At 41.1% G+C, this 15901-nt stretch overlaps 2 protein-coding genes across 4 annotated transcripts in view; one reads left to right on the top strand and one right to left on the bottom strand.

The window, feature by feature from the left end:
- Positions 1 to 1186, top strand: part of LOC131248435 (uncharacterized) — a 32651-nt gene extending 31465 nt beyond the window's left edge. For both annotated transcript variants that reach the window (XM_058248714.1, XM_058248713.1), the window contains one exon: positions 645 to 1186. In XM_058248714.1, the coding sequence (XP_058104697.1) occupies positions 645 to 761 (117 nt within the window). In that variant the 3' untranslated portion in view covers positions 762 to 1186. The remainder of the gene's footprint in view (positions 1 to 644) is intronic.
- A 1539-nt stretch (positions 1187 to 2725) lies between these two features.
- On the bottom strand, positions 2726 to 14084 carry LOC131248434 (mitochondrial metalloendopeptidase OMA1). 2 transcript variants are annotated; one of them, XR_009172228.1, is made up of 4 exons: positions 12917 to 14084; positions 12408 to 12559; positions 5105 to 5206; positions 3029 to 3161 (listed from the first exon to the last, which is right to left on the bottom strand). XR_009172228.1 is itself a non-coding variant. In XM_058248712.1 (3 exons), the coding sequence occupies exons 1-3, from the start codon at positions 13850 to 13852 to the stop codon at positions 2912 to 2914; spliced, it is 1338 nt and encodes a 445-aa protein (XP_058104695.1). In that variant the 5' UTR covers positions 13853 to 14082; the 3' UTR covers positions 2726 to 2911. The 2 variants fall into 2 exon arrangements, 1 of the variants encoding a protein (XP_058104695.1); XM_058248712.1 differs by lacking the exon at positions 5105 to 5206 and having other exon boundaries at positions 2726 to 3161; positions 12917 to 14082.
- Positions 14085 to 15901: the final 1817 nt, after the last annotated feature.

The following is a 15901-nucleotide window of genomic DNA, read 5'->3' as shown; positions in this document are numbered from 1 at the left end:
ACTATAGATATCCAGTCGAGCCTAGAATTAGATCCAATCAGCAGAAGAACATCCATACTCCCGTTCACATAGGATGACCATAAATAAATCCAGAACTTTGTTAGGTGGTCATGGAAACTTTTGGTACTAAAGAATAATGGACCATCAACTCTCCAATAACCTATCTGGGCTGTTATGACCACATCATTCTTTCCCAAGGGCCTTAAGAGATTCTGCATCATTCTTTCCCAAGGGCCTTAAGAGATTCTGCATCATTCTTTCCCAAGGGCCTTAAGAGATTTCACAGTGGAATCCCTGCAACTCATTAATACTGCAACTCATTAATGCATCCAAGTTTATTGGGTAACTTGTGACCCTAATCGATTCATCACTAAGGTTGCTAATAACTAAGTTCCAATTAACAAATCAATCAATTTGACTTTCTAGGGCACATATAAAACCATCAGATATCAGTGCCAATGTATGGGTATGAATCATAACATGCACATCATGTGTACGGTTGATGAGGCACCCCACGATTGGGAAAAAAAAAAAAGTAAAAAAGAAAAAGAAAATAGTACCGAGCTTTTGTTCGGCTGGAAAGTGAATGTTAATGAAACAAACTTTGACTAGTCAAACTGTGTTTTGCGTTCCTTGTTCACCAGGTGCGGCCGCTGAGATATGGAGATTTCCAAAAAGCAATGACTGTGATTAGACCAAGCATCGTGAAAAGCAAGTGGGAAGAGCTTGAACAATGGAACAAGGAATTTGGCTCCAATTAGGGGCATGATGTGGTTGATGATGAGACTTGTATGATATGAATGGCAATGACAACCTCACCCTGTCAAGTGGTAACGGATGGGTTTCAGCATCAAGCTTAACTCCCAGTGTTGTTTCCCCGGTGGGATGGCCTGCCACCACATCCAATGAAAATTTTCAAGCTGCCTCTTTCCATTGTTCATTGTTATTGTACCAAAATGGATGAACTTGCATCGACTCCTTGATGTAAAAAAATCGACGGTGCCAAACAAGGAAGATCTTTATGTAAATTGCTCTTGTTACCTTAATATTTATTGAATATACTTGTATTTGGAAGGCATACATGAAAAGGAACAGTGATTTTGTCCCATTATGTAGAAGAGAGGAAGATGGCCTGGACTCGTAAAAAGTGCAAGGTGGAAGATTAGGAGGTCATATTACTGTTTTAGACTTAATGTTAGTTTCACAAGAATGGGAATCGGAATTGGTTGTAGCACGATTTGCAGACACTATTTAATTTCAATAATTTCATATTCTTTTTAGCAAGCCTCAAATGCATCACCCTCTTGTGGGGTGGCTAACTTTCTTTTTGAAGCTTGTTAAAAAAAAGAAAAAAAAGAATGCATCACACTGCAGGGTAAAAGAGTATCAGAGACATTGAGAAGAAATGATTGTATCCAAGTACTTGCATGATACTAGTTTTTGGCCTTTATGATGATTACCATTTCCCAAATCCATTGAGGAATCTTTTACGAATATGAAGGCGGAAATGCCTGGTTTGAACCACGCTGCCACTTGTATGCAATCATCCCCCCAAGCCTTTATGGTGATCAATTTCTGATATGGATTGAAGTCTCAATGCCTACTAACATTATTGGAGTCGTACAATTGAGGGATGGTTTCTTGGCGGCACAAATGTTGGAAATAGTTACACGGGAGAAAAATAACAGCCGTGTCCGAATTCCAAAGCATGTTCTTCCATGTAAGACTTCATTTTCTTTCTGTCTCTCTCCTCCTCTTTTTTTTTCCATCCTTTTTAAGGAGAAAATTGACAATTTGGTTCCTGTAACTAACAGGAGTTGGCCTGTGGGCAGCCCCACAAATTTTTTTTTTAAATGTGAGGTCCAAAAATCATTTGTTCGGTACATTATGAAGGCACGCAAGTTTTTATAAGCCAAAGTTGCCTGATTTTTGCACCATGGCCCATTCAGTGCAGTCCAATTGATGAATACTTCCAATCACCAAGAGAATGTCACGTGTTTGGGCACCGGAGATCGCCAAACTGGTTGTGTTACTGGCAATGAATGGGCGCCCAGATTTTGAATTGTGTTGGGGCAGGCCTATTTAAAATATTGATTTTGCCCAGTCCCAGTTGCAGCCCATATCCAAACCTAACCACATGCATCTAGGGGCAGCAATGGGTCGGGTTCAAGTTGGATTTCAGGGTCAGCGATATGACCCATTTATTAAATGGGCAAAAAGAACTCTGGCCTGACCCGACCCACAAACCATACTGTTGTGGGCTGACCAGACCCACTAAAAGGCCAAACCTGACCCACCTCGACCCATTTATTGTTAATTCAAGTTAGGCTCAAACCAACCCAACCTGGCGCAACCGACTTCATGTTTAAGAAGGGAATATGAAGCAATGGCACAACCAACTAGTAGATACGAATGACATACATGCATCATAAGTATGAATCTGCACTTTGTTTCTGGTTTTGGACTTGGTCTTGTCGGGTCAGGTCATCAATAGCCTAGACAATCAACAAACCAAATGAGTGGGTCGGGTTGGGTTCAACCATAGCCCAAGCCATTAACTTAAATGGACCACATTTTCCAGCCCAAGGCCAACACGCTATCCATTTAGCTTGTGGCCTGAACCTACCTAAAAAGCAGATCACGCCATTTGGCCAGGTCAACCTGACCCATTACTTACCACCCCTACATGCATCATATGCAGTTAATTAGAATGATATAAATAACAGACAAACAAGAAGAGGATTCTTAATTTGTCTGAATGTGCGGCCCACCTGGCTTTTGATTCCAACGCAAATTGCATTTCTACACACAACATCACCTCATCAGGTTGTATAGCAAAAATTCAGTAGTGCACCTAAAACAGAAATTGGGGGCGCTGCAACCGAATGGAAAGAAATGCTGATGTGCTTTATTACAGGAATCCTTCGATCCCACGACCTGCTACGGTTTCCCTATATATCGCAAGTGCTTCTTCCATGACTTGGGCTTGAGCCAGCAGCTTCGCCCTCGTCTTTCCAGATGGATGGGTGGAGAGATAGTCTCTCAATGTGGAATCACCACTCACCTGTCCCAGCTTCTCATATACTTTCGGTGCCGCACGTGGGTCATATCCAGCTGAAGCTAGCAATAACAGCCCAATGTAATCTGCTTCCATTTCCATCCTGGTAACAAGACAATCTATTGTAAGTACATAAGCAAGAAGGTACAAGAGAGGTGAGAACTCAACTCCTGCAATTTCACATTGATTCCCTGCTATTAGATATTCGTAATCTACTAATAGTCTTATAGAAGGATTTTATACGTGTAGACTAGCTTGAATAGCAATATGATATGCATAAGATGAAAAATGCAAAGGCTATGCTTTTGAGATTCACAAATCCTACTGTCAGCAAAGGTTTGATTTGCTTTGCTAATTAGTCAGGTTCTATTCATTTTGCCTATCTGGCCTTGAGAATGAGCATATAGAATCCTATTATAGGGAATCTCTTTAACTCCATGACTAAATCTACTCTCAGATTTCATTTCCATAGTTCCCCCAAACTCAACCAAACCAGTACTGGGAAGCAGAAATTATGGGTTCCTGTTCATCAGCCAATGCACAAGAGCCCTGCATTTGGGGCCCAGGTTTTGGTGATCAAAATGGTTGATCTGTTGGTGCTCACCGAGGGTTTCCCCAAGAAAGCAGTGTGACAAATATTGGTGAGATTTTGAAAAAAATCACGATAACATAATAAGAAACACCAAACAATAGTATCGTGAATCACAAGATTTCAAAAATCACAGCAGATTTTAAAATATCACGAGAAAAAAATAGTAATATAATACCAAATTATTTAAATTTAAATTTTATATAATAAAATTTATAATAAATATTCTTATTTTTGGCAAGATTTTCCCAATAATATCCTGAGAAAAAATTAAAAATTGAAAATCTCCCAAGAAATTTCCAGGTTGAGAAATTACCAAGAACAAGATTTATCACTAAGCCAGAAAGTTCCCATATTTGATGATCCCAGCCATTGTAGCGATGACCCATATATGACAGTTAAGATCCAGTGTGGTCCGTCAGATCAATGGTTTGGATCACCAAGCCATTGGCCCCATGTAAGGACTCCTGTGAGCCAGTAAGCTATGAATTTGCTGATAAGCAGGAACCTATGATTCATCTACTAAGAAAATGCCCTGATTTCTCTATGAAGGTCTTCCATCCTCAAAATGTAGTCTCGTAGCCTCCTTTCGCGCCAGGCAACCTAACAGCCTTTCAATATAAATACAGAAGTAGATTCCAAGATCGACTGTCACTTCAGGCAAAAGACGGATACCAATTGTATTTGCTTCAAAAGCCAACAATCTCTTCTAGGGCTGTTTGGACACAACTTTGCAAGTATATAACCGCTCAAGAGCTCATCCGTGATTCGTCAAATCCTTCTATGGCGCAAATCCAAAGGAGTTTCAGACAAGCTTGTCCAAGTTGGGGAGAGAATGGCCTCTGAAAGTGTAAGAAGTTGTGTTCCAGCACATTCCTTTTCGAGTACACACTAGACTATGCCATGAGGTACACATGCACCACACATGGTAAGGTGCCACATGGGCCGATGTGCTGGGTTGTGCCACTATCCAATTTCATGTACCACATGTACCACCATGATCTTAAATACTCCAAATGTGCCAATGTCCACATGCGCCAGATGTCACCATCCATCTTCAAGTGCCGCATATGTGCCAATGTCCAGTGTCAACCTTCAAGCACCCACCGTGTCACATGGGCCACTATCAACATGCACATGCGCCACCATGTCCCTGTCCATCAATCCCTATTCCATGTGTTTACAAAATACAAACAGCATAAGGATGGCTGTGCGGGCCTGTCCAAGACAGATGTGTATAGAAAAGCCTGTTCAAGAGAGGTGCAGAGACAAGCCTTTCTAGGACACAACTTTGATGATTACCAAAAGGGCACTCTATTGAGTAAGCTATCACTAAGAAAGCTCAATACCAACAGAGGAAATGTCTAGATTCATGAAGGTTGATTTCTCAAATTAGGCATGGTTTTAGATGAAGGTAGGCTGGAGTCTAGAATTTCTCCTTAGATAAAAAGCTATACCTTCCAGGCCTTCCTTGCTAAAGCTGAATCATACTGGGTTTTGCATTTGGCAAAGAAACTCTAGTCTCTTAGTCAGCATTACTCTTGGAAAACCCTTAGAACCTGTTCAGTAAACACCTAAAAAATGAGTTCTTCTCATTTTAATTAACAGTAATTATTTATTAGAGATGACCGAACACCTAAAAAATGAGTTCCTCTCATTTTAGTTAACAGAAATTATACATAGAGATCATCATCTCTAATAAATGATTACTGTTAATGTTAACTCATTATGTATTAAAGCTCAAGCTCTCTAAGTCCAAATTATTGTAAAACTAAAATGAGTTTAGCTCATTTTTTGGCATCTATCAAACAGGGCCTGAGAAATCCCCACTTAAATGGGAAAGAATAACCATTCCATATATGGCAATAACCGGCATAACAAACCACATAAATCCATCTCGGTAATATCTAAAGATCTTTCTTGGTCCTTTGTTGTGCCTCCTATTAGGAGTTAAGAGGTAATCCTCAAAAGCCAAATGCTCTAATTCCCCAAGGGCGAGAAAAGGAGAACTTTGGAATCCTTCTCCTCTATTTGACAAGACATGGACAGATTGGGAATGAAGAAATGAAATGTCTAGTTTTGCAGCTACGAGCTAAAGGTAGGAAAAGGCAAGGTACGGCAGAGCTTAATTTTTTAACACGCCTCACAAAATTACCACATTCACGTTTCATGCCAGTCTTCATACTACTTTTGAGGATCATGGATTCAATAATTGGCTTTTGCCAAGAGACCACGAGCTTCATAATTGGCCTTTTACCAAAACATAATTGGCTTTTACCAAGAGATCATCATCATCTCCACCACCAGTAGCCTTGTCCTATCTATTTGGTGCCACCTTTATGTACCATGTTTTACCAATCATCAAAACAAGAAATCTAATGATAGCTGGGTAAACATTCAATGATCGATGACTTCCTAACAACCTGCCTCCTTTACCCAAGCTGAGACCAGCACATGCATCACGCATGCACGGGCACACACACACATATTCTTTTGATTGGGCAAACTAGGATCAAACCCAAGACCTCAATGTGGCTACAACCTTGAACCCACCCAAGAGTCACACCTACCTATTAGATACATTGGATCTGTCAGCATTGCCTATGAAAGGATGGTCCTTGTACCAGATATATGTTATGAACGTGGTTCAAAGAACCTGGATTTCATTCAAAATATATGTTTCAGTGGAATTTTGAACCATTGTTAAGAAAACTCTCAAGCTTTGATAAGCCCGCACATGTACAAGTCAGATAATGCACAAGCCATAACATATGCTAGGGTGGCAGACAGATTAAATATTTAAGCCATCCATCAGGTGAACATCACCAAGTAGATGTTATTGAAATTTCACGTGGCGTAGAATTCACGGCTATGCGTGCGGAAGCTTGGCGGAGCTAATGAATGAAGGCTATGTCCTAGAGGGGGGATGATTGTGACCAGATAAAATTCTCCTTTTAAACACACAATTGCTTACTTAAACTAATATGCAATTAAACTAAGGCAATATAACACTAAGGCTTCCAAGCCAATAATAGGTCCAATCACATAGACTATAAATGATGTCATTCAAACAACTAGTCTATAAATGATAATGTACATGTTTGTGGGATGTGTTACCTATCAACTCATAGCATCCATCTAATCATGTATATATATAATTAAACATTCATCACAAAAGTATAATTAAAGTGCTCAAAGACAATCCCAAACACAAGCATGTATAGTGGTTTGGTTTCCCTACTCCACTCCCAGTGGACGCACTCAAACCATGAGTATACCAGATTTCACTATCGGATATTTTAAATCAGCTTCACCTCTAACATTTACAGCCCTACACAAGGACACTAATGTACACTCCCGTGGAAGGCTCCTGCAAAAGACTTAAGTTGGTTTTCTATTAGTCAACCAACAACCTCGGTCTTAATCCAAGGACCTACGTTTACTCCTGTCGTAGGCTCCCTCAGAGACTAACACACATACACCTATGTCTGGTGGCCTAAACAAGGACTTTGATTTAGGTCATACACAAGAACCTAGTCGAGTTTGTCAATTCAAATTCTACACTCAATCCGACACAAGGAAGGAGTGTACATGGACTCTTATAAATGACAACTTACTTGTCAGATTGAGCCCATTTTGTAGCGTCTTTTCAGGTTATTTGATCGATGCTCTCCCATGCTTCAATCAGCTCCTCTTACTCCCTTGATCGTGATGCTGATGTGTTGCCGATGCTTCATCTCCAAGATCAACTACCTTGCATGTGTTGCTCCTTTCGAGGTGACCAAGGTTATGGGAGGTCGGTGAATCTCCTACAATTAATGGAAATGTTGTAATTCTAGGAGATTCACCTAAATGGGTCTTTTAGAGGATTTAAACAAGGGTATACCTATAAAGGTTGAGTCTAACCTCTAGAAAATGGTGGAGTTCAAGGACATCTTCAAGGTGGATGTTGGAATCCTCATTAGAGTGTTAATATCAAGGAAGATGTCCTAGAACTCATTGATTTAGAGGCTTGGGATGAGAGATATGATCATGGAATCACCTAAGCTTCTACTATACCAAAAACTCATTCGAATGCCCAAGAAACAGATGCCTTTTATAAGAAGTTCGAGCTCCAACGGTAAAAAAAAGGGCAGAAAATGGCTTTGTCAATTGCATCGAACAAGGCTTCGATGGCATCGAGAAAATCAAATTTCCAACTGAATTGTTGCTAGACAATTTACATTCTACTACCCAATGCCATCGAGTGGTCTTCAATGGCATTGAGGGAATCCTTCGATGGGTCCTTGAAGACATCGAGAAACTCAGATAAAAAGATAAATATCCCCTGGACAGATCTGAGTTACATACTCGATTCCATCAAGGGGATCTTCGATCCCATCGAAGACCCCTTGAGGTCTGCTCGATGAGATTGAGCACCACTCGAAAGTTTGTTGCTTTGGGCATACGATTTCACAGCGGCTTCGCATCTTTTAAAGCCTTACTTATCATGTTCTAATTAGGCTTTTAAGGCTAAGGGATGATCAATAAGGTTTACCTACTAAGCCAAAATCATCAAGAAGTTCAAGGGTTGTTTTGAGTCAAGGGTTAGGGTCACCAAGGCATATTATTTACCTGTTCTTTGCTCATTGATGCTCATGTCCTCTTGTGTCTTCAATCTTCAGTTTCCAAGGGCTCAACCGACTACATGACACATGGACTCACGTGATTGACAAACAACATACACAAATTAGTGCACTAACAGTTACTACACAAAGATAAAGGAGGTCCATTTAGTGGGAATGCCATGATATTTGAAATAAGCTGACGGGTTAGAAAACTTCACCTGATTTTTTCACAACCGTACATTTGTTGAGTTAATTGTGGTCCATTTGACTGGTGGACTAACCTGATTCTTAGGATATGGTGTCTACATAGTAGTGCCCTTGTGATGGATGGCTTGAATATTTCAATTATCTGCCATGCTAAAATATGTGATGACATGGGCATTGGCTAAGTGTTACACGCAAGTGGGATTAGCAAAGCCATGACTGACGTAGAGTGGGCTGCAGATGCATTCTTAGCACAACTGGACCAAAAGAAGCCCGAACGAAAGCGGAAGTAATTTGTCCGATCTAGGCCCATTCCTACATAGGACGTAATGTAATTGGGCCCTACGCGTGTCCGGATTGAAGAAATTCACTTCGGGTAGAGAAAAATTGTCGTTCGAAGTTTGGACCATAAATAAGGCGTGACTTTTTATCCAGGTATTGTAACAGAATGCACAACCCATCGATCTTTATGTAGTGGGCCAACCGAGGTAAACTGACCCTTGTAGCAGGTCGCGTCGGTCCGTTTTGTGAGAAAATCTTCCCTCTTGTTCAAAATTGTGGTTTTAGAAAAAACTTACTATTTTTGGTAATTTCTAAATTTAACTATCTCCTTCCTTTTAGAGTTTAGATTTCCGTCATTTTAGAGATTGATTGTAATCATGCCAAGAATGCTTCGATAAGGTTAATTTAGGACTTTCTATTTTTGGCAAAACTTACTATTTCGGGTAAGTTCTATTCTAGTCTAATTAGGACTTCAATTAAGGTTTGTTTTTTCATTATAAGTGATGTAGTCAGGAAGTCTCAAGATCATTGAATAATAAAATTTCAATTTTCCCTTTTTATCTTGTGGATTCAAGAATAACCTTATGGATTCAAGGTTTTGCCTACTTGAGAAAGACAGTGATCTTTCTCTTCACTCTTTTCCTTGCATCAGTTGGTATCAAGCGAGGTTTTTCCTCGATTCGATGACATCCAATGATGGTGTGGGCAACAATCCCATGGACGATGCTCCAAGGAACAATCCAATGACAACAACGACATTTGTGGCTTTCCAGCAGGAGAATCTACATGACATGCAAGGACTGCAGGCGGCAATTGACTGTAAGTTTTCACGGTTTTCACGAGTTTGTGACTTTCTATCATTGGTTCATAAGGAACTTTAGTACCATCGTGGCCCCTATTACTAATTACATGAAGAAAGGTCAATTTTTATGGACTGAGGAGGTAAACCATAGCTTTGCTGAGATTAAGGAGCAATTGTCTACCACTCCAGTCCTAGTGCTCCCTAGCATTGAGAAGTTATTCAAGGTAGAGTGCAATACTTCTTATGTGATTATTGGAAGTGTGCTATCTCAAGAGAGCAAACCTTTAGCATTCTACAGTGAGAAGCTATGTGAGGCTCATAAGAAATGGTCAACATACGAGCTGAGGTTATATGCAGTCGTCGAAGCCCTGTGCCACTGGAGACACTATCTAATCTAGATGGAGTTTATCCTCTATATAGACCATCAGGCACTCAAATATATTAACAGTCAAGCTAATGTCAATCATATACATGCTGGATGGATTTCTCTCTTTTAAGAATTTACGTTTGTGTTGAAGTATAAAGCAGGGCAGCAGAATAAGGTTGCTTATGCACTTAGTAGACGAGCGGCCTTACTGGTTATCACGAGCAATAAGGTCGTGAGGTTCGAGTGCCTCAAAAAATTATATGCAGATGACGACGACTTCAAGGACATGTGGACCAGATGTCAGGCAGGTCAGCCGAGTAATCTACATATTTAAGATGGTTTTCTCTTCAAAGGAAACTAGTTATGCACACCACGGACTTCACTAGGAGAGCACGTCATTTATGAGTTACATGACGATGGTATCGGCGGTCACTTAAGAGTGAGACAAGACAATAACCCTTTTAGAGGAGCAGTATTTCTGGCCACGGTTGAAGAGAGATGTCAGGAAAGCAGTACAGAGGTGCCATAAATATCAAACATCTAAGATGCAGTCATAGAACACAGGCCTTTATACCCCTTTACCTATACCTTACGGCCCTTGGGAGGACTTGTCCATGGACTTCATGCTAGGTATTCCGCGGACCCAACGAGGTATGGATTCGGTATTTGTGGTGGTTGGCAGTTTCCCCAAGATAGCCCATTTCATTTCGTGTAAGAAGACTCTAGACGTGACCCATGTTGCTAATTTGTTCTTTAAAGATGTCGTGCAACCACACGACATCCCCAAGACTATTACTTCATATCGTGATACCAAGTTTCTCAGTCACTTTTGGAGGACTTTATGACAGCGATTTAACACCACCTTACGGTTTAGCATCGCTTACCACCCCCAGACAGATGGGCAGACAGAAGTGGTGAATCTCATGCTCAGGAACCTCATACATTGTGTTTTTTACAATAAGCACAAGCAGTAAGATGTTCCTCTAGCTCATGCAGAGTTCGCCTTCAATAATATGCAGAATCGGTCCATCGGCAAGTCCCCATTCGAGGTTGTGCATGGTCATGTTACAAAGCATACACTCGACTTGGTCCCGTTGCCTAAGTTACCGGGTATGAGTGTTGCTGCGGAAAATATGGCAAATCGGATCGTGACAATGCATACTAATGTTAAAAAAAATTACAGGAGTCTAACACTGAGTACAAGCAAGAGGCTGATAAACATCGCCGCCAGAAGGTGATTGAAGTGGGCAATAACGTGCTAGTTCACCTATGCAAGGAGAGGTTTTTGACTACAGTGTATAACAAGTTGTTGAATAAGAAGATAGGCCCCGTTCCGATACTCACAAAAATAAATGATAATGAGTATGTCGTTGATCTTCCTGAGGACATGGAGATCTCACAAACGTTCAATGTGGCAAATCTGTATTAGTATTGTGAGCCGATTCCATTGAATAACTCGGCTATGAGTTCTTTTCAAGTAGAGGGGACTGATGTAGAGGGGGCCGCAAATGCATTATTGGTGCAATTGGACCAAAAGAAGCCCGAACGGAAGCAAAAGTATTCCGTCCAACGCGCCCAGTCCTACGTAAGGCGTGACGTAACTAGGCGCCAGGCGTGTCCAGATCAAAGATATTCACTTCGAGTAGGGAGAAATTGTCGTTTGAAGTGTAAACCGTAAATCAAGCATAACTTTTTATCCAGGTATCATCATGGAATGCACAACCTATCAATCTTTATGTAGCAAGCCATCTGGGGTCGACCAAACCCCATAGTAGATCGTGTCGGTCCATTTCACTAGAAAACACTTCATTCCGGTTCAAATTTATGGTTCTAGGAAAAAAAAACTTACTATTTTGGTAATTTCAAATTTTGATGTATCCCCTTCATTTTAGAGTTTTAGATTTCCGTCTTTTAGAAATTGATTGTAATCATGCCAAAACGCTCCGGTATGATTGATTTGGGGCTTTCTATTTTTGGCAAAACTTACCAACTTACTAATTCGGGTAAGTTCTATTCTAGACGAATAAGGACTTCTATTAGGGTTTGCCATTTCTTTATAAGTGATGTAGTCAGGAATTCTAAGGATTATTGAATAATAAAATTTTGAATTTTCCATTTTATCTTGTGGATTCAACGTTTTGCCTACTTGAGGAAGAAGGTGATCTTTCTCTTCATGCTCTTCTGTGCGTCAATGACCAACCCTGGTTCAAGACACAAAAATTGCTCTCCCTTGTCTCCTTCAAAGAATGCCATTTGCAAGCTGAAGCAAGCTCCTCAAGCACGGTTCACCAATCTAATCCTAGAAGCAATTCAATTCAATTGTGCACCCCAACTAATCCTAGAAGTATTTTTCTGACCTGAACACAATGATATCAACCCAAGGGACAACAGCCTCTGAGTTATTTCGCCCAACAACAAACACAAGAACAAAATAAAGAAATCTCAAAGGCTTCTTCTTAGAATGCAGCCCAAAAAAAAAAAAAAAAACAGAAACATACCTCCGAGAGAAAGGAAGCCTTAGGAGAAGATGTGACATCGCGCTGACAAGATCAGGCATGGAAATGAACTGGAGAAGAATCAATTGTAGGACTGCAAACCACATGTTCTTTGTCAACCCTTCTGCAGGATGCCGTGCGATGGCATGTGACACCTGATCGAAAAACATAAATTTAGATCTATAAATCACAAGAAAACTAAATTTCTCAATCTTGGCACCCTATTTCACAGTTCCCAACACATACTAAGGCTGCGTTTGGGCACAAAATTAATTAAATTATGAACATTCGGTTTAGTAAGGAACAGATATTACAAGGAAGTAGCGTCAATCAAACTGCAGCTACAGTCCACCTGAGTCCAACTTGCAAGCAACATAATTGCAATTTGGAGCACAGTCGATATGAATGCTAAAGAACGAAAATACAATTTGGTTATTTCCACCTTATTGGACCAGCAATTACAATTCAATTCAATACCGCATCCAAACGCACCACCAGACCAACATGGATACCTCATGGCTAATAATGGTAGCTAACTCTGCATCAGTCCTGAAATGATCGAGCAACCCCGTGAACACAACTATCTTACCGCCCGGAATGCAGAAAGCATTCACAACAGGTTCGTTTACAACTAGCACTTCCCAATTCAGTCCTTCCAAGTGCTGGGTTGAGGGCTGCAATCCACGCTTCTTGCCCGCCTTCCTACTCTGCAGTATCCATTTATCATCGAGAATCTCATCCTCCCGATGCCATTGTCCCTCCAACCTCCCTTCCTCGCCTCTCAATGCTGCTATAGTTTCCTTAGAGCCTTCAAGAGAGACGTCACCAAATTCAGGCCTTTCGGAAGCATACGAAGGATCAATCCATACCTGCTCATGCCTAACTCCTCGTTGCAATGCGTCGACTATGTCTTTTGCTATCAACCTCACTCTAATACTCACCGGATGCAAGGCCGGGAGGATCTTCCCTTTACAACTAGCCTTCAGCTTCTCGAACTCCGCTTCTCCAATCTGCCGTTCCAAGCTCCTCGACAGGAGGATGAAATGGGTGCGGTTGGTGTAAGGGACAGTCTCAAGATTCCCGTAATATACGGTGATCAGGACGCCAGAACTGACCAAAACGACGAGAATGACCGTACGCGGGTTCTGGAACCAGCGCTGGGGCCCCCTACGCTTGAAATGCTGAACTTGGTATCGATCAATGTAGTAGAATCGCCTCGCGGAGATGCCGTACTTTTGTTTTGATCGGGTGAAACTGGGTTTTAAGGGAGAAATGGACGAAGGAGAGAAAAACCCAGATGGGATTTTCTTACCGGAGATCGATTCTGCCGCCCGGACGGCCTTTGTTGCAGCAGGGACGGCTCGGCGGTCGGCTGTCGCTGTCAAGATCTTGGAAGCGACGCCATGGAAGGCATCGATTGCTAGCTTCGCTTTCCTGTAAAGACTCATAGCCTTGATTGCAGTGAGAGAAATTTAGGAGATTAAATTCGTGTGATTTGATCTTCTCATCTCTCTCCTTCTCCTGAAATAGAAATGAATTCGATCAGAATCTTCTTGATGGCTTGTAGGACTTGTCAGAATGTGGATTTGAGAGAGAGGCCGAGCGTTAGAAGGTGCTGGTGCAGACAGAACAGGCTCTGGAACGTACGTTGGATTTCCGAACCGGAACTGAGGGACCAACGGTGAGGGACAGATGGCTCGAGTCGCGAAGGACGCGGAGGGCCCACGTTAAGTCAACTTTGTGGGCCCACTGTAATATATGTATCTTATCCACGCCGTCCATCCATCTTAACAGTTCATTTTAGGGCATGGGATCAAAATATCCAAAGCTCAACCGGACTACACAGGAAACATTGGGCATAATCACGTCCACCGTTGATACCTTTCTAGGGCCCACACTGATGTTTATTTGCCATCGAACCGGTTGATAGGTCACATAGACATGGACGACGGGAAAATACAAATATCAGCATGATCCAAATTTTCTGTGGCTCCAAGTAAGTTTTGGATGGTAGGTGCTCAATCCCATTGTATCCAGTGGTGGGGCCACATGAGCATTGCATATGCTTCAATTTTGGACTCATGACCAGAAATGATTCAAACTCCTGTGAGTCTACCACTAAGTCATGAGTAAGGATCCCATTTATTGAGTTCAAAACTTAAGCACATCAAAATGGACCGCACCACAAGAAACTGTTGGAATTATATGCCTATGCTAAAAACTTTCTATGGGCCACAGAAGTTTTGGATCAAGTTGATGAATGAGTTGGGGCTTTCCACAATTGTAGTGGAATATATGGGGATGATAAAAGCATTCAACAAAGAAGTAGTTTGATTGAGAGGCATGATGAATGAGTTGCGGCTTCAGTAGGAAGCCTTATCTATGAATTATGATAGTGAAGGTACAATCAATTTGGCAAAAAACTTAGTATACCATTCCCATACCAAGCATTTTGATGTGCGTCATCACTTTATCCGGCAGATGCTAGAGGAATGCGGTGTTATTCTTGAGAAGATCAACACAAGCGTGAATCTAATGAATATGCTTGTGAAAGTAGTTTCTACAGAGAAGTTCGTGTTTTGCTCGACTTCTTTGGGCTTGTCAAAACAATGAATGAAAACAGAATGTGCATGAAAAACGATGACGATGTTGTTACTATGATGGAGACGATTAGAGATAGATGATGGAGCTTAGAGTTGTAGAGCATGATGATTGAAGCTATGGTGGAGATTATTGATTGGATGTCTTCAATCTGTGCAAAAATAGAGGGTTCAATCAATTGAATAGACTAGTCGATTGATCGAGAAAACTCTTGATTAAACAGATTGGTCTCTAGATAGTTTTGGACAAGTTTGGTTTATCGAACTTGAGGCTTGATCGGTCGCGATAATTTAGAAAATTCAAGTTAGCTCTCTACGTCATCAGGAGTCTCTTGAAAGGTAAATAGATCCACATCATTCGTGATGAGAGCGAATGCAATGTTTGATTCATCTCTGTATCTTGCAGGTAGATTTCTCGTAAGAAGTGGCTACTCCACTTGCTCCTTTATCTTTCCCTGCAGCTTGGCTTCTATCTATGTCTCACCCTTGTCAATTTCAATATCAATCACCCTTACTTTTCTATTTCTTTGTATTCATTATTACTGATTAAGGAATCCTCATTAAACTTGACATCCCGGCTCATTATGATTTTCCGTGTGGCCCGATCGTAGAACTTGTATTCCTTCACACCATCACCATAGCCCACAAAGGTACATTTCTTCGCCCTTTGGTGTACCTTATCTCTCTCAATTGAATGTACATGAGAATAAGCATAAGAGCCAAATACTCGTAGGCCTAAATAGTCTACTTCCTAACCACTCCACACTTCTTTAAAAATCTTACAATCAATGGTTGTGGATGGGGACCGATTCACCAAATAGCAAGCTGTATTAAAGGCCTCAACCCATAAGTCATTACCCAACATAGTATTACTCAACATACTTCGGACCCTTTTCA

Source organism: Magnolia sinica, chromosome 6 (genome assembly GCF_029962835.1).
Source record: "Magnolia sinica isolate HGM2019 chromosome 6, MsV1, whole genome shotgun sequence".
NCBI classification, from domain to species: Eukaryota; Viridiplantae; Streptophyta; class Magnoliopsida; order Magnoliales; family Magnoliaceae; genus Magnolia; species Magnolia sinica.
Note: the sequence above shows the minus strand (reverse complement) of the source record. Positions and strands in the feature narration are given on the sequence as shown.

Bases quoted from the DNA above. Each gene is read 5' to 3' on its own strand.
- LOC131248434 (XM_058248712.1), bottom strand. From the start codon at position 13,852: ATGAGTCTTTACAGGAAAGCGAAGCTAGCAATCGATGCCTTCCATGGC. The intron at 12,560-12,916 runs GTATCCATGTTG...TTTTTCGATCAG, and splicing joins CTACCATTATTAGCCATGAG to GTGTCACATGCCATCGCACG. The intron at 3,162-12,407 runs GTATGTTTCTGT...TCTTGTTACCAG, and splicing joins AGGCTTCCTTTCTCTCGGAG to GATGGAAATGGAAGCAGATT.